Below are 17,677 nucleotides of genomic sequence, written 5' to 3' on the forward strand. Positions count from 1 at the left end.
CAAAACTGACAGCAGGGGACGATGTGTAGGTTCGGGGCAGTGAGCCCACCAGCCACAGACATGGGGACAGTTGTTTTTTTTTTTTTTTTTTTTTTTTTGTCTTTTTGCCATTTCTTGGGCCGCTCCAGCAGCATATGGAGGTTCCCAGGCTAGGGGTCGAATCAGAGCTGTAGCCGCCGGCCTACACCAGAGCCACAGCAACACGGGATCCGAGCCGCGTCTGCAACCTACACCACAGCTCACGGCAACGCCAGATCCTTAACCCACTGAGCAAGGGCAGGGACCAAACCCGCAACCTCATGGTTCCTAGTCGGATTCGTTAACCACTGCGCCACGACGGGAACTCCAAGGGGACAGTTCTTTTAATTAATTCATCCACTGTGAGGCTTCCCAGAAGGGGGGTTACACCTGTGTCTATACACAACTCTGACATCAGCCAATTTTAACACGTTTACTACAACGACAGTCATGGCCTTGACAATACTGAATACAAAATACTGGTGTACACAGATTTTACAGGGCGGCCCCTGGGGGAGCCGGGTTACAGAATCAGGTTTAACAGATGGGAGAGGCCTGAGGGAAGGCAAGCACACGGACTTTTATTGAGAAAAAAGCTTATATACGGTAGGGTGGCTGAAGTTTAATAAATAAAGGTCAACTTATAATATATAAAAACAATATAAACATTTATATGCTACATGCATATCGTATAATTTAAAGTAATAATTTATATACGGGGAGAGATGCCAATTCATGTTCTTCCGATTTTCCGCGACAAGGCACACACACAGGACGTGTCTATCCGTATCCACCGCCAGCCAACCAGTTTGTTGTTTTCTGACGTCAGTGCCCGGACGTAGGTCTGGGAGGTTTTGCATTGAGAGTTCCAGTGTTTGTCATCGATGCCCCTGCAACCGTTCTTGACAGGCCTGGCCTCCTTACATCTCGTCTCGTAAAAATATTGTTTGACGGGGGAGTTGCCCGTTTTGATCTCCCCCAGCACCGTGACCTGGTGTCCCCGAATGTCAATGGCCGACGACTTGTCGGTCACCCACAGACTCTCGCTGTCGCACACGGAGTACTCCCCCCGGTGACTCTTGTGCTCCGCGTACCTCTTCCGCCGCGCCGTTCTGTTGGCCACGGAGGGGTTGCCCACATAATCCTCCACGAGGTACAGGGGAGGGGGCTCCAAGGGGGTGCTGTCACTCAGCAGGACCCGGGGGGAGTTGTAGCGTCTCTGGTGCCGCAGCCATTCGGGGCCCACGGCCGTCACGGGCTGGAATTCCGACTTGGCGGGCTCCCCCCGCTCTGGCTCTCGGGGGGCCTCGGCTTTGGGCAGGGTGCTCTGGTAATTTTCCTGAAGGTCCACCATCTGCTTGGAGAGCTTGTTTTTTAAAATATCTGCCTGGATCAGCTTAATAATCAGGGAATTGAGCGAGTCTTCCGGCAGACGCCTTTGATCCATGCTGTTCCCTTGGATGCCACGGAGATACGCGAGAAATATCACATAAAACAAGATGGACATCACCTTGTTCACCTGTAAGAGCTGAAAAGGAGACACAGGTGTTAGCAGCGGGCAGCGGCAGCTGGGCGCGTGTCATCCCGGACCAGCTACGTGAGCCTGAGGATCCCAGGAAGGCGAGGAGGAGAGAGCAGACACCACCATCCTTGGAGAGCATCCCCTGTGAGGTCCAGGGACAGGGTATTTCCTTCCCCTCCCCTGGAAATACCGCCTCATGGGAGTCCTGCCTTCCCTCCCGGACATCCACGTGCCTCCCCTCTAGAATCTTCCCTCCAGCATCAGGGCTGTGTGAGAGGGAAAGAGGGATTCGTGTGTGTGTGTGTGTGTGTGTGTGTGTGTAAGAGAGGACAAAAATCACCCTTTTTTTTCTTTTTTGGCCACCCCGTGGCATATGGAGTTCCCACCCCAGGGATCAGATCTGAGGCCCAGTTGTGACCTATGCTGCAGCTGTGGCAATCCCGGATCCTTTAACCCACTGTGCCAGGTCAGGCTCGAACCTGCGTCCCAGCGTTGCAGAGATGCTGCCCATCTCATTGTGCCACAGGTGTTAACGCCCAGAATCATCCTTTTCACAAAGAAACCAAGAGCATCACTGGAAGGACTACAGCATAGAAGAGTTGGGTCTCTCCCAAGGAGCCTGGTCACAAAAAGGTGGCTGAGGATGCCCTCTAGGTACCCAGCCTCGCTTTTTCCCAGAGAGATGGCACCTATCGCCTCTGGACCTGATGTCTACCATCTGCAACTTTCTGCTGGTGTGGAGGAGGTCCTGCCACCTCTTTAAACATCCCTCAAACCTAAAAAGACCACAACCCACCCCACCTCAGCAAACTATGGAGAAATGAAGCCTGAAAATTATAATAGTGTATGATAGTGTATGCACTTTTTTTTTTTTTTTTTTTTTTTTGCTTTTTAGGGCCTCACCTCTGGCATATGGAGGTTCCCAGGCTAGGGATCTAATCAGAGCTGTTGCCACCGGCCTACATCACAGCCACAGCAATGCAGGATCCAAGCCGCACCTGCGACCTATACCACAGCTCACAGCAACCCTGGATCCTTAACCTACTGATTGAGGCCAGGGACCAAACCCACAATCTCACAGATATTAGTCAGATTCCTTACCGTTGAGCCATGATGGGAACTCCTGTATGTACATTTTTAAAAACAGCAACAGCAGCAGCCTTGCAATTGTCTCAAGAATGACAGTCTACTGCCCCCTAAATGCAGCCCCTGGGGTCCCTCAAAGGAACGGATACCCTGAGGCTAGGGGGTGGATCAGTTGTCTCTTTACTGTAGCAGCATCAGAGATGGTTCATCCTTGGCCAGCCTGGCAGAGCTGTTCTTGTGCCCTGGTGAGGGACCACACGGGCCACGACCCACTCCGTGAGAGGGTCCGAGTGTCGGGGTACTCTGCCAAGCTCACCAATGGACATGCTCACCAAGGCACCCAACTGACCCCCTGAGACCCTCTTCATAAGATGGCAGGCAGCACCTGCCCCCCACCCCAAGCACTGCCTGCAGAAGATGGAGACACGGATCGAATGAATGGGCTGATCCTGTCCCCAAGAGCAGGATTCCTTGCTCATTTTTCTTGTTTGACTTTTGAAACGTTCCTTTCAGTGGTTCTACTTCTAACTCTACTGTCTCCCTGTCTCAGTGGCATCCTAACCCATCAACACCCTCATTCTGTTGCCATAGAGGAATCTCACCTTGGGGTTTCTGCTGAGTCCTTGTGGAATTAGAGGGCTGATCTCAACATACCTTCATTGCTGGTCTCAACCTCACTAGAGCAGAGCCCAGATTTCCTGAGGTGGTCCCTGAAAGCAGATGCTCCCAGTGGGGAGGGGTAGCTGCAGCAGGAACCCCTCTGGTGCCCTCTGATTCATATCACTGGTCTCAAGGTGTCTGCTCTGCAATCACCATTGCTGCCAGCTCCCTGCCCCCGGGGCTTTACCGTTTCCTCTTTAAAGCTATAATCATGGAAAATAAAATCCTCCCCTTACTTCACCATTGGTATTTCAAGAAAGACTCCTACACCCAGGGGGAGAGAGAGGGAGGTAAACAGGAGGCAGGAAATCAGTCCTGCTTCCCCAGTACCCAGGTCTGAGCCTGCCCGTGCTAACTCGCTCCCAGGACTCACAGATGCGGCCTCTTCTCCGGTCTTGTCTGAGAACTGCTCTCTTGTCCCCAAAGGCCAGCAACGTGGCTGTCCCTTTGCCCCAATGTCCTCCTCCTGGCTCTGGGCCTGTTTCTCTGATAAGGGACCATCTTCCTTCCATGGGAACCACTCTCCAGACAACTGACTCCTTCAAGGTCAAAGCTGAGAGAAGGATTCTAGCTTTGCTGCCCATTCCTAGAGCCTGCCCCCTAGGAATTGGATTATCCCAAGAAAATGCTTCCCACAGGATAGCTAATTTCCACCCTCAACGTAGGGGTTTTTTCTTTGTTTGTTTGTTTGTTTGTCTTTTTGGAGCTGCACCCGTGGCATATGGAGGTTCCCAGGCTAGGGGTCTAGTCGGAGCTGTTGCCGCCGGCCTACACCACAGCCACAGCAACGCCAGATTGGGGCCGCGTCTGCAAACTACACCACAGCTCATGGCAACACTGGATCCTTAACCCACTGAGCGAGGCCAGGGATCGAACTGGCAACCTCATGGTTCCTAATCGGATTTGTTTCTGCTGCGCCACAATGGGAACTCCTCCACCCCCCCAACTTTGCATAAAAGTGACATTCCCTTCAATCTTGCAGGTCCCCCAAAATGAAACTTGAACAACACGAAATGTACACTATACATGCAACTAGAATTCCATCCCCTTCTGCCTTCCAAAATAGAATAGAATACAGCTGCAATAAAATAATTTGGGAGGGAGAGGCTATCAAAAAACAACTTATTTCCTGCTGTGTAGCACTGGGAACTATATCTAGTCACTTATGATAGAGCGTGATCATGTGAGAAAAAGAATGCATACGGTGTATGTGTGACTGGGTCACTTTGCTGTACAGTAGAAAATTGACAGAACACTAAACCAGCTATAATGGGAAAAAAAAAAGTCATTTACAAAAAACCAATTTATTAAATCCCCCCCAAGCCCAACCATTATAAATTAAGACTATGCAAGCCATCTGCTCACAGGGAAATAGATCAAGTGTGGTTAGCGGAGGGAGGTCCCAGGTAGAGTGAGAGTCCAGGTATAGACCAGGAAGGTCATTACTAGGGTGAGTCGGTAGGAAGCATGTCAATGGACTGGGAGGCTTTATGGGCTATGGCCTGTACATGGAACCGAAGGATATTAGAGGGAGAGGGCATTTCATCCAACTCCTTCATTTCATAGGTAAGGAAAATCTAAGAGACATACAAGGGTAGAGAGGGGCTCTTTGCACCCCTGGAATCAGCCTCTCTTTTTACCATCTTACAGTCAGGTTCCCGTGCCCCATGCTCCAGCCCTGCTCACTGTTCCTAAGCCACTTGCATAAGCTTTACGACCCACGTGCCCTTCACCTTGCACATCTTCATGGCCACCCCCACCCCCCTGCTGCAATTCTGCTCACTCTTCAGTGCCTGGCTCAGAAGCTACTTTTCCATGATGCTCCCTCAATAGCAGCAGCTGCAACCTTTTCTGCATTTCCACCATGCACTTTCCCAATGGCCGGGGCAGCAGGTGTCACAGCTCTCATGGCCTTACGTGGTGTACTCACTAGAATCTTTCTTCCAAGGCCAGGAGCCCCTTCCTTCCTCTTTGCATCTGCCTCTCCCCTGGGTCCACTCCACCGTGAATGCAAGGTGGATGCAGTGAAGCAGAGATGGTGGCTTAACGTGGAACGAGCTGCCTAGTCTTCAGGGCCGAGTACAAATATTACTCAGAGGCAGGTGGCAGTAGGAGGTGTGACTGACCACGTTGGAGGCGATGCTCCAAGCCCACCCCCCACCCGATGCGTGCTCCAAGGTCTCATGGGGCTTCACTGACAAGACCCATAGTCAAAGATAAAACTCTTAAGAATTTTAAGAGGGCAGCCACAGAGCATCAATCCCTGAGTGCAAGGTCCCCTTTCTGACTGCGGGCCCCTGGGTGAGGCCCCAGCTGCAGGAACTAAGACGTTGATTTGGTGAAAATACTTGAAGGTAAGAGTGGAAAGTCACTCTTGGTCAGGAGGGACAGGCAAAGCCCACAGAGCACCGTGAGGCAGGGTGCCATGTGCAGGGCTGTGGACGGGAGCTAAGACTTCTGTCCAACCTGGCAGGGAGGGGCTGGGGTTATGGACCATGAGGAAGTCCCCTGGGTGTCAGGGGCAAAGGTCAGGATCATCGGGGTGGAAGACATCACCAAGACTGCTAAGAATTGCCAAAGCCAATACTGCTAAGAATCGCCAAAGCCAAGACTGCGAAGAATCGCCAAAGTCAAGACTGCTAAGAATCGCCAAAGCATGGTGACCATACAAAGCAGACCGATTTGTAGTTGGCTCATTTTCACTATTGCTTCTCAATTTTTTATAGAGAATTGTAGACAGGGAAGGGTTCCTGCCACCTCCACCCAGCCGTGCACTACCTCTGGGAGCCCCAAGGCAAACCCTGGCCTCCCTTGGGGTCCCAAGCACAGTGACATCAAGCTGGCACTGGTGGGGGTGGGGTGAGACAAGTGCAAAAAATGACTCATATAAAAACTCCCAAATGTCCCTTCCTCAGCCTGGGTCCTACCCTTTTCTGGATCAGGACTGCTTCTTAACCATCACATGCAAAAACTTTTCATGACATTCTGGATAAGTCACGGGAGTAAATCACCTGCAGGCTGGCAAGTGTTTTCTAAACATTTGCAAGGCTGCAACAAAGCCCAACAGGCTTCCTGTGGCCTCCACTTTGATAATCTGCTTTCAGCTTTTTCGCAGACAGCAAGCCCAAGAATGTCAGTCATAAAACTCGCCCAGACACAGATGTTGAAGCTGGCGGGGCTGCAGATAACCATCTCATTTTTGCAGACAAGGAGACGGAGACGTGGAGAGGTATAAAGCCAGTTGTGTAAGGTCAGGCAGCCGCATGCGCATGACGCGGAGAGGGACAGGGGACAGTCCCTTACACGCAACAGAGCTCACATGGCTTGTCCACAATCCAGGTCACTGTCGGAGGTGAACAGTGAAATCTCTATGGGAAACACTTGGCACGGTGCTTGGGACACAGTGATACACTGGATGTGTCAGACGAACATGAAACTGACTTTGCTGGGGAAGCAGAGAAGCTGTGTACCTGCCCTCCACACACACACACACACACACACACACACACACACACACACACACACACACGGTACCAAAGGACTAGTTTCCTGGAGTGGGGAGGGGAAAAGGAAAGGCAGGTGCATCAGTGAACTTTTTCCGTTCAGAGAAACGTCTATGCTCCTCCAGGAGTGACTGCAGTTTATGGAGACCCCCGTTCAAGCCAAATCCTCCTGCGCCATCATTGTCCGCGTGTCTTCTCTTGGATGAGGGGCCCCGTCTTTCTCAGCCCCACCCTCCTGCCATCTAGCACAGGGCTGCCCTGCTGCAGCGTCTCCAGGTCTATTTACTGAACAAGCGCCGACTACAAGCAAGACCTACCAAGACCTGCTTCCTGGCCTGGGATTCTGTTTGGGCTTTCTGCCAAGCCTGGTTTGGAAGCCAATCCGCATTGCCTCTTTCTCCCAAAGAAAACAGAGGCCTGGCTCTGAAGCCGGCCAGGGTCCCCAGGCTCTGCTTGGCTATAATTGGAAAAAGACCTGTTAAAGACCTCAGTTAGAGCCCTTCCTACACTCTCTCTGGTGCCCGTTTCCCGAGCTCAGAGTGTTCCAGGAGCCCAACCAACGGGCAGATGCTACTTTCCTCACTTCGAAATGCTTTCCCACATATGGTGTTTTCCCAGTCCCTGGAGCAACATTCCTGCAAGGTTTCACCATCCCTCAAAATACTCAAAAGAGAGCAATTTCTGATCCCTCCTTTTTGGCTCCGTTTACAGTCCGCACAGAGGGTTCGGGGTATTTGAGAAGCAGCTGAAATGGGAGAGAAGCTGGTGAGGAGAGTGGTACGGGGTCTGAGGCCACAGCAGCCCGGGTCTGTCCTGCCACACATGGGAGGCGGGGGCTGTCACTGCTGGGTTCTCACCTACTTCTCCGCAATCAGCTTCTGGGCATGGGAGCATGGATGTGCCACCTCTTGGGCATGTCCCTGGAGACCTGGCTTGTTGCATGTGTACAGAGGAAATGCATAGCCTGGTCAGAGTGGGAGCACCAGGAACAAAAATGCGCTGTGCCAAGGACAGATACACAGGATATCTTTTATGTTGGTAACAACCCCTCGGAGGTAGGTACTGACATGTCCCTTTTCAGATGAGGAAACCAAGGCATGAGGGGGTTTAATAATTAGTTAAGGAGCTCCCGTTATGGTTCAGTGGTTAGCAAACCTGACTAGGCATCCATGATGGCGCGGGTTCGATCCCTGGCCTCACTCAGTGGGTTAAGGATCTGGCGTTGCTGTGAGCTGTGGTATAGGTTGCAGACATGGCTCGGATCCCGTGTTGCTGTGGCTCGGGCGTAGGCTGGCAGCTACAGTTCCCATTGGACACCTAGCCTGGGAACCCCCACATGCCATGGGTGCAGCCCTAAAACACAAAAAAAACCAAAAAAAATTTAGTTAAGAAGCAGCAGAGTTCAGATTTGATGAGCATGCGGCTCTGGAAGAGACGGTCTGATTCCCCTGTGCGGTGTCTCTGTCCGTCGCAGCTCTCACACATTCCAACGGAAGCTTAGGTCCCAAGCCTGGAGCCAGGACAGCTCAACCCAGCAGATGCGCCCCTCCCCAGGAAGCCTCCAGGCAACTCCCAGCAGAGTTTCCAGGGTTTGAGGCCACCACTCCTGTGTCCTCCTCCCCAAATGCCCTATGAAACTATTTCCCATGAAAGCAAACAAGATTCAGTTTCCTCCCATCCCTCCTGGGCCTGATGTCCTCCAAACCCAGGCCCCCTGCAGGTGCCCGTCCCACGAATGGCTTCGAACAGAGCCCCAGACATGTCCATCCAGGATCTGGCCCCAGTGCTGGAAATCAGGGTGATTTACACAGAAGGCATAAAGGCTACGGGCTAGGGGAGGCCCTGGATCGAATGCAGAAGTGCTTCCTAATTTGCCAATTTATGAATTTGCAAGTTCAAGAGAATTCATTATGTCCACGGCAGCCACATCCTCCAGAGGCGAACTCGTTTTCTGGCTGGGGTGAATGAGGATACTGCCCAGCTGCAGACAGAAGGGCCTAATTCTTTGGAGAATTTCTGCAGCTATGACCTGGTCTCTGACTAATGCTGACGGCTCCCAAGACCACATCCTGCCAGATAACCCGAATATCGTGTTCAGTCCGTGGAAAGGGAGAGAGGTGGGAAGGCGATAGATTTGAAGCAGAATGACGAAAAGGAGAGGAATGTGGTGGAAATATTAAACGAAGGCCCTATAAAAGGATTGGCTGGGCTTGCTCCCCTCTCTTAATTGCAAAATTAATTCAAATTGGCTTTGCTCTGGACACAGGGCCTGAGGCCCCCACATTAGTCAGTGGGGCCACACGAAGATGCTCTGATCTCTGACAGACCCGGGGGCTCGGAGAGAGGGGTCCCGGTGGAGTCTCCGCTGGGGACCGGTCTGGTTTTGGTTAATCTCTTTATTAATGATCCGGAAGCAGGAGAGAGGAAAACGTGGCAGATTAATTAAAACGCCCAGATGCCGCTTAAAGGGAAGGCGCTAGGAACACCGGTGAGGACAGACCAATTATTCCCCAGCCCCCCTGGGGGCTTGGCAACCTGGAAATGGAACCATGAGATTAGAACGGAAACAGGCAAGTTAACTCACCGGGGGCAAGAGGGATGCAAAAGCAACAAGGGAGGGGAAGGCTTGTGAAAAGCTGGAGGGAAGGAGTGACTTGGGGGCCGGAAGGAGTAGATAAGAGATGAGTTTGCTAGAACAGGGCCAGGTGGGTGTCTGCGGTGCTGCTCCTCTCCCACGGCTCTGCCAGTGTCCCTCGAACCCACCTCACTCACTCTCAGCACACCTCCCAGGGTGGCCTCTCTGACATTCCCTGTCTTAGGAAGCATGCAAATGCACACATGGAGCTCGAGACGGTAAGATCACAGAGCTAGTCAATGACAGCTACCAAAGATGTGAGCCAGCATGATCTAAATTCCACCCCCCAAACCAGGACTGATCACGTCTCTGCTGTATCTGGTGAGACCTGGTTTGAGATGCGTGACCCCTGGGCGGGGCGGCATCACACAGTCTGTATGGGCCACGGCAGAGTCAGGGAGTTGGGTGGTGACCCTGTGCTCTAAAAGCCCCTCTTTCTGTGTAGCTCCTCTTACTGAAACATCCTTAATTCAGGGTTCTGAAACCGACTGCCATGGACAACACGTGGCCCAAGATCTAAAATAGGACAAGTCCTTGGCTTTTAGAGGATGCTGGCTTCCCAGTGGAAACAAGACACACAGTTTCTTGTTCAGGCATGTTCTAGGGTGCAACAAAACTGAATAAAGACCCCAGAAGGGTAACTCACTCTCAGAGTGGAACTGCTCAAACCGCTCCCTCTCAGAAGCCAGAAAATGAGGACTAGAGACCCCTGAATGGACCAGGAGCCCATCTCCAAAAAACCAAGCTAAATGCCCTGAGCTAGAAGTCGAAAGCTGGGAGTTTCTTCTGCACAGCTGTTGGCAGAGAAATTTTACATTGTTCAAAGCATCCCCTCCTCTGGCCCCAAGGCAGGGAGAGATGGAAGGTAGGGCGCATGTCAGAGTCATGTGCATCGGCAGCCCGGGAGGAGGGCAGTGCAGCTCCTCACCGGGCCAAGGAGCCCCGTCTTGGCAAAGAGATCTAAAAGGAGCCCGGTATGCCGACCCAAGCCCCTGGAAACCCAGCTCGACTTTATCCTTCACATACCACAAACACTCATTTCATAGCCAGAGGGTGGACAAGGAGAGATCTGTCGAGAAAATCTGAGTCAATCCAGCTACCAGCCACAATGGTGTTTATTGAGGAAATTCCGATTTCTTTGTTCTGAGCACTAATACTCATCCGCCTCTGTGCTTAAAGACATATGTGCATGGGCTTGTGTACACAACATATGGACATGCACACACACACACACACACACACACCACATTCTGCAGCACCCCCCCCCCCCCCGCCTCCCAAGATGAAGATTTGCTACAGTCAGGCTCTTTCCAAATTATTGCATTGTTTAATATTCTGCCATATCTTGATTTCGGGTTCGTTTTCTGCATCTGGGTTAATTCCATTTTCCAAATGTGGAAACACACAGGGAAGGGTGCTTCCGTTATACAGACAGTGGGGGGTACGACTGGCATTAAACTCTAAGCGTCAGGGAATAACTGCCCCAAGCAAGTGAAACTTCTTGTTTTAGGTGTGTTTGAGTTGGGTTTAGGTGTCAAGCTGTCAGCTGATTGTAGCACAAGGCTGCTAAATATTATGCTTTAATAATTATAATAAAACATGATGCTAATGATCAGTCATCTGCTTTGTCGACCCAGCCAGGAAAGAAGCTTAACAATGGCACAATAAGGAAGCTGGCTCCATGTTGACAGCTGGGAGCTCAGGGAAACCCCAAGGCAGGACTTTCTTTCACTCTCTAGACGCCTCTTCCAAACCAAGACCACAGCTGGCTTGGCAATGCCCCGTCCTGTGACTGCATCTACCAGAGCACCAGCAGCAGCAGCAGCAAAGCCCGAATCAACCCAAACCATCATGGTTTGGCCCCATGAGGACTTGGCCACAGTGAGTGTGGTCAGATGGAGGCCCTTCTCTCCTCCGGGCTTGGCGATCAGGCCCAGTCAAACAGAGCCTGGGTCTCCCCCTCACCACAGCAGCCTCCTTCCATGAGGATGAGGGATTGGCGGAGGGTCTGTGGCTGCCTTTGGTCCAGACACCTGCTCCAAGAGACCACTCTCAGGGGTCTCGGAATGGCAAGGCCTCCTCCCATGCTGCTGGGTGTCTCCCTTCACAGCTCGCCTGGGTCACCGTCATTCACCCGAATCCCCTACCAGATTGGGAAACTGAGGCAGGAGAGAGAGAACACCTGCTGCCTGAGCCTCTTCACACCTGCTTGGGAAGCAAGACGGGGCTGTACCCACAGGAAAAAAATTCATCTTCCAATCAAACTTCATGAGTGTTGTGACGTCAATCCCCCACCCTCAACCAATGCTTGTTCTGGGTAGCTGGGCAAGACTAGAACCCAACCCAGAGCTTGCCTTCTGAAGGCAATTTTGACACCAGCACCCTGGTCCCAAGTCTGTCTTTCATCACAGACACAGTCACAATAATCGCTTGTAATAACAGCTCGTATGGACCTAGCCGTGCCATATGCCAGGGACTTGGGGAGACGCTTTGCATGGATTATCTCAATTAATCCTCGCGGATAGGAATGTCGTCTCCACTTGTCAGCTGAGGAAACTGAGGCTCAGGGGGATTAAGTCTGAGATTACACATCAATCGAGAGGCAGGGCCAGGATGCAAACCCCTGGGGAACAGCAACCCCGCCCTGGGGCTGTACTTTGAGCCAATCCTGCAGACCACCTCCCTAGTCATGCCGGAGACACCAAGGCACCTGCCATTTGCTTGCAGGTGGTGAGGCAGCGAGCTCCACGTGGGCACATTAGCATTTCTTTCCTCTTTCAGAGAAAGAGACCAAGACGGGACCTGTGAGATGCAAAGGGTCATTTCGCAGCCCAAGCCTAGGCATGGCTGATGCCCAGTGGCTGAGAAGCACATCTGTGCGACATGAGGCCGATGGGCTCACTGATCTGTGCCTTAGAGTCCCCAAAGGTTACCCAGGCCTGTGCTCTGTCCTTATTTGGTGGCAAAGAAGACCAAGAGCCCAGGGATCCTTTTTGAAATTTGCTGGAATTCTGCAGGCGAGATGGATTTCTGATGATTTGGTTTTTATCAATTTTAGCAGGTAGACAGGGAGAAAGAAAATCATGTGGACTCGTGGCCCATCTGTCACTTGGATCTATAAATAAAAAGCAAGCCTGCTGTTGGCCAGCTTTGGCCTCATCCCGGGGTCTCAGTTCCTAAAGGGACTTCTCCAAGGTGCTGCTGCTGGTATCTGGGGCAGGACACGTAGCTCTTCATTGTTCAGTTCTGTCTCCCACACATGAAGCCCTTGCCCTCTCCCCCACTAAATGTCACTCATGTCCCCTAGTCATGGTGATGACCCAAAAAAGGCACCCACCCCTTTTCCAGATACTCTCGGGGGGTGGAGGGAGCTTTATTTCTCCCGGTTAGGAGTCACGTGACATGATGCTGTTGGACTAAAGCAGTGGTTCTTAGCCATTTTTGAGCCTTTTTAGAATGTGATAAAAAAAACTAAAGAAACTTTCCCCTTAAAAACATACACGGACACTTACAAGAAATGGTTTGCAAAGAAATAAAAATTAAAAATTCAAGGCAGTTCATAGGTTCCCTAAAGCCTAACCAGAGGCCCACAGAGCCCAGGTGAAGAATTCTTACACTAAAGAGCTCTTCAATGGCTCTTTCCAGCTATAATATCCTGTGCTTCTCTTACTCTCTTCCAATCCTAAGTCATCTTTTCACCAAAGGCCCCTCAATACTGGTCTCATTTTTCTGCTCCTCCTTGCTCCTCTGTGTCCTTCTGAGGTTATGGAGCCAGGCACCAGGAGCCCAACCTATGAGGATCTCACATAATGAGAAGGTTACAGTAGGAAAGCGACCTTCCCCCAAAGCAACAATAAATTAATGGAGAAGCTGGAACCAGAAGCCGGCTCTCCAGAGGCCCAGAACTGTGCCACCTACCTGGAACTAACACAGAATAGTAAATTTAAGGACACCAAGAAGGAGACATGCCCACCAGGCTTGCCTACTAGCAGGGCCTCCTCTGGGAGGTACAGGGGTCCTAGCACAGCAGGTGGAGCACAACACTGGGAGAGGGCTGGAGCCCTGGCAGCCTGACCCAGCCCAAGAGGTAGTCCATGGAGGCAGAACCCTTCTCTTCTTCCTCTTACAAATATTTGTGTAGCATCACACTGTTGTCTAGTGACATCTGCATTCCTCAAGAGTTTTGGGATTTCATGCCTTTTCCCTTTCACCTCTGGTCCTGCCACTCTGGGTGACTTCACCTCCAACCTGATGGCTTTTCCATTCCTTTGGTCTCCCTGTCCCTCATTGTCCTCAAGACCAATGCTCTTCCTTGTCTTGGAAAACCTCACTGTTTCCAAAGAACTTCTCTCCATTCCAGCCAGCTGGCACTAGGAGCATGACCCTGGCTGCACACTGTCTTAGCAGGAGCAGCTGGAGGAGGGACGGCTCCAGGACAACCACAGAACATGGCCTCAGGAAGCCGGGGGAGAAGGCTTAAGCACAAATAGAGGCCTTCTTTTATGTCAGATGCATAAGTGGGTAGGTTCATTGCTCTACAAGAGGGTGTAGCTAGAAAATACATTGGGATCGAATAGTGCATGCAAGCATGTTGCTAGTTCACAACACGCTGCTGAGTTCTGATGCTCTTCCCACCTAGAAGTAGTGTCCATGTGCCCTTCCCTTGTAGACGGGTGGCCTGTGGCTGTCTTGATCAATATATTATAGAGGGAGGAGCGCTATGAGACTTCCAACACTCAACTGTAAGGAGCCCTGTGGCTTCTGCCTGTTCCTGGCCCCGAGCCACCATGGGGGTTGCTGACCATCGAGTCTGTCATGTTGAGAGCTCCCCACACAGTCTTCCAACCAGCCCTGCCAAGGCACCCATCTCGTGAGTGAACTGACCTCACGGTCCATGCCAGCCCATCAGCCAACTGAAAACTGCCCAGGACCTCTGTTAAGGCCACCTCACACCGGAGACTTCCTCAACCCAGCTCTGCCCAAATTCCTGACCCACAACATCCCAGGAAGTGATAAAATGGTGCCGTTTTTATGCCAGCAAGTCTAGGGTGGTTGGTTTCACAGCAAAAGATGAACAATCAGACGGAATTGGAAAAACACAGAGGATGGGAGGTGACGCATTTTAGTGTCAGTGATGACTTTCATCAAGTTTGTCCAGAAGAGTTGGGCTACCCTCCTGGAGGACGGGTCCAAGATGGTCCTTCAGCGTAATTACCAGACCCACGGAGAATAGGACGGTCCCCACGGAAAACAGTACGGTCCCCACGGAAGAGGTGAGTGTCAGTCACCTGAGGGTCTGCTCGGGCGAAGGTCTGACTACAAAGGGGCCACGAAAAGCCAGGGGCCACCTCTGCTCTTGGAGGCCTCAGGCCACGGGATTGTGTGTAGAGGGAGGGAGAAGGAGGGAGGAGGGAGGGGACACAGAGACAGAGGGACAGAGAGGGAGGGAAGGAGGCAGACAGGGCTTTGAGCTGAGCCCAAGGCCCCTGCATGGGTGGCTTTTTGCTCTGCCTGGGGAAAATCGGGGGCAGGGGAGACTTCTCCCCTGCAAAGCCACCATGACAGCTGCCCAGAGGTGTCTACACCGCGATCCAGCTTAGAAACTAACCCCCAGCCACCCCTGGAGCTCACTCACCACCCCCACCCCGTACCAGCTTATACTTCCTTCCCAGCAGCCAGGGACTCAAACGAAAGCACAGAGGCATGAGCATTCGGGGCCAAAAAGAGCTTCCCAGCAGTGACACGGCCCCAGGGACCAGGCCATGCTCCTGCGGACCACTGGCACCCTGTCCCGCAGTGGCCGGGGCACTGCCTGCAGCTCTCGGCCACCAGAGCAGAGCGGAAAGGCAGGAATTCCAACCCAGGCTAGAGCTGCTGAGAAACAGGTCAGCTGAGAGAGAGAGAGAGAGAGTGTGTGTGTGTGTGTGTACACGTGTGTGTGTGTCTGGGTGTGCGTGTATGGTGTGAGAGTCTGTGTGTGTGCTGTGAGTATATAATGTGAATGTTTGTGTGTGGGGTGTATGAATATCTGTGTGTGTGTGTGTGAATGTGTGTGTGTCTCTGTGTAAGCATGTATGTCTGTGTCCATCTGTCTGTCTGGGTCTATATGTCTGTGTTTATCTGCGTGTGTGTGTCTCTCTGTATGTGTGTATATGTCTACGTGTGTCTATGTCTGTGTATCTGTGTGTGGGGGGGGTCTCTGTGTGTGTGTGTGTAAACGACTATGTGTGACTGTGTCTGTGTGTATCTGTGTGTGTGCAGTTACATGTGTGTCTCTGTGTGCCTGTCTGGATCTGTATATCTGTGTGTAAGTGTGTGTCGCTGTGTATCTGTGCGTGTGCGTGCATGCACATGCGTGCAGTGTGTTGCAGAAAGGATGCCAGGGAGGGATAACTCCAAAGGGTAGAGGGGCCCACAGAGGGGGTGCTCCTCGCAGCTTTCCCATTCGGTCCGCGCAGGACCTTGGACGAGACTTTCCTCCACCGCCCCGTCCTCAGTTTGCTCTTCTCTAAATTGAGGGAACCTGAGCAAATCCTCCTGGATCCTCACGGTACCAGCCTACCCACCGGGGGAAGGGGGCACTGAGACAAGGTGTGGTCTCCTTGCTCTCTGTCCGGTCCCCGGGGACACAGGTCCTACAGACCCCACACCCTACCCGCTCTGCCCACATCAGGAGGGAGCCACATGGCCCCGTCTTGGCCCCCTATGAATTGGAAACATATAAAGACAGCCTGGGGAGAAGCCTGGGAGATAGAAACTCTGGGTCAAGTTTGCATTTCTCATTATTCCTCCAACCCTTCTCGAATTCCTTTTGTTTAGAAACCTCCTTGAGTTTCTGAGGGCTCCCCCCTCCCCCGTCCCCCCCCCCGAAAGAGTCTAGGAGCCCCTCCAGCCTGTAACCCTTCCGGATAACACGTTCCATATGTCGGTCACTCTCCACATGAAGCGTCTGTGCTCCCCTTCCCGGTCACCTCCTCTGGGGTCTCCCCACAAGCCTCTCCCCAGAACAGCCCAAGCCTCTCTATTCAAGAAGCCACGAGGGCTTCGATCAGGTTGGAGCCTGTTGAGCCGGGGGATGCTGGTCAATTCCCGTGCAGGATTCCCGGAGCACGCCTGCCTTCGCCCCAGCGACAGCTGCATGGACGCTCCTTGAAGTGGCGGGGCCCACTGAGCGGCGCCGACCCAGCTTGCCACGTTATTTGCTCAGAGCGTGCTTCTGCAGCAATGCACACAGCTCTCTATTGCTTTCCTTCCGCACCGGGCTCCCCCTTCTTCTGTGGCTGCCCACCGTGGTAAATAAAGGCTTTTCCAACCTGACTTCCAAGCCTTTTGGGGGGATGTGCACAGACCTTCCGTCCCTCCTCCCCTGACCCCTACTCTCCAACCCCCGTCGGCCTCTGATGCATCTTTTGGTGATTGAGTTTGACTCCTGAAAAACGCAATGCACAGCTTCACATTCGTTTCGGTGGATTTCCTGAAAGACAGAAGGAGGCAGGTTTTTGCCACTTTGGAGGGGCTGAGCTGGAAAGGCTGAAGATGACCTTCCTGAATAGGTCCGGGGGTGGGGTGGGGGGTGGCTGAGAACTGTGTGGAGCTCCTCTTCCTCAAACGTCTAATTGTACTTAAAGGCTCCAGCTCCCATGGGTGCTCTGGAGAGCAAGCAGAGGCTGCCTTGAGACAACCAGGCAACCCCTTAATCTAACAAATGCAGCCTGATGGGCAAAGCATCCATCAGGTGGCTCGAGGCTTTTCCAAAACAGACATGGGTCATGGGCAGAGAAGTATCTGAGCATATGGCAGAACCACCAACAGTCTTCCTCTCTTTTTTGTCCTTTTAGGGCTGCACCCACGGCAGATGGAAGTTCCCAGGCTCGGGGTCCAATCGGAGCTTCAGCTGCTAGCCTATATTACAGCCACAGCATCAGAGGATCTGAGCCATGTCTGTGACCTACACCACAGCTCACGGCCGTGCCATATCCTTAACCCACTGAGTGAGGCCAGGGATCGAACCTGTGGCCTCATGGATCCTAGTCAGATTTGTTTCCACCGAGCCACAACAGGAACCCCCAACTCTCTTAAGTGAAGGAAGGATGTTACACCGAGCACTGACTCTATTTCAAGCACTGTGATTTAAAACCTACATCCTACTGTCTTTAGCTTTTTTGGGGGGAGGTAAAGAGAGGGGTACTGCGATGTCAAAGCTGAGCAATTCAGGGCATAGAGTTGGTGAGGGATGGGCTCAAAGCTGTCACA

The 17,677-nt window shown here is 52.2% G+C and overlaps 1 protein-coding gene across 6 annotated transcripts in view; it reads right to left on the reverse strand.

Annotated features, from left to right (window-relative positions):
• Positions 1–437: 437 nt before the first annotated feature.
• The window catches only part of NTF3 (neurotrophin 3), a 71,296-nt gene continuing 54,056 nt past the window's right edge, over positions 438–17,677 (reverse strand). For 5 of the 6 annotated variants that reach the window (XM_085024438.1, XM_085024437.1, XM_021090891.2 and 2 more), the window contains one exon: positions 438–1,546. In XM_085024438.1, coding sequence (XP_084880564.1) covers positions 752–1,525 — 774 coding nt within the window. In that variant the 5' untranslated portion in view covers positions 1,526–1,546 and the 3' untranslated portion in view covers positions 438–751. 6 annotated transcript variants of the gene reach the window in all.

This window comes from Sus scrofa, chromosome 5, assembly GCF_054392235.1.
Source record: "Sus scrofa isolate SSC_HxYL_T2T_F1_AM1 chromosome 5, Sscrofa_HxYL_maternal_Yorkshire_Landrace_v2.0, whole genome shotgun sequence".
NCBI lineage: Eukaryota > Metazoa > Chordata > Mammalia > Artiodactyla > Suidae > Sus > Sus scrofa.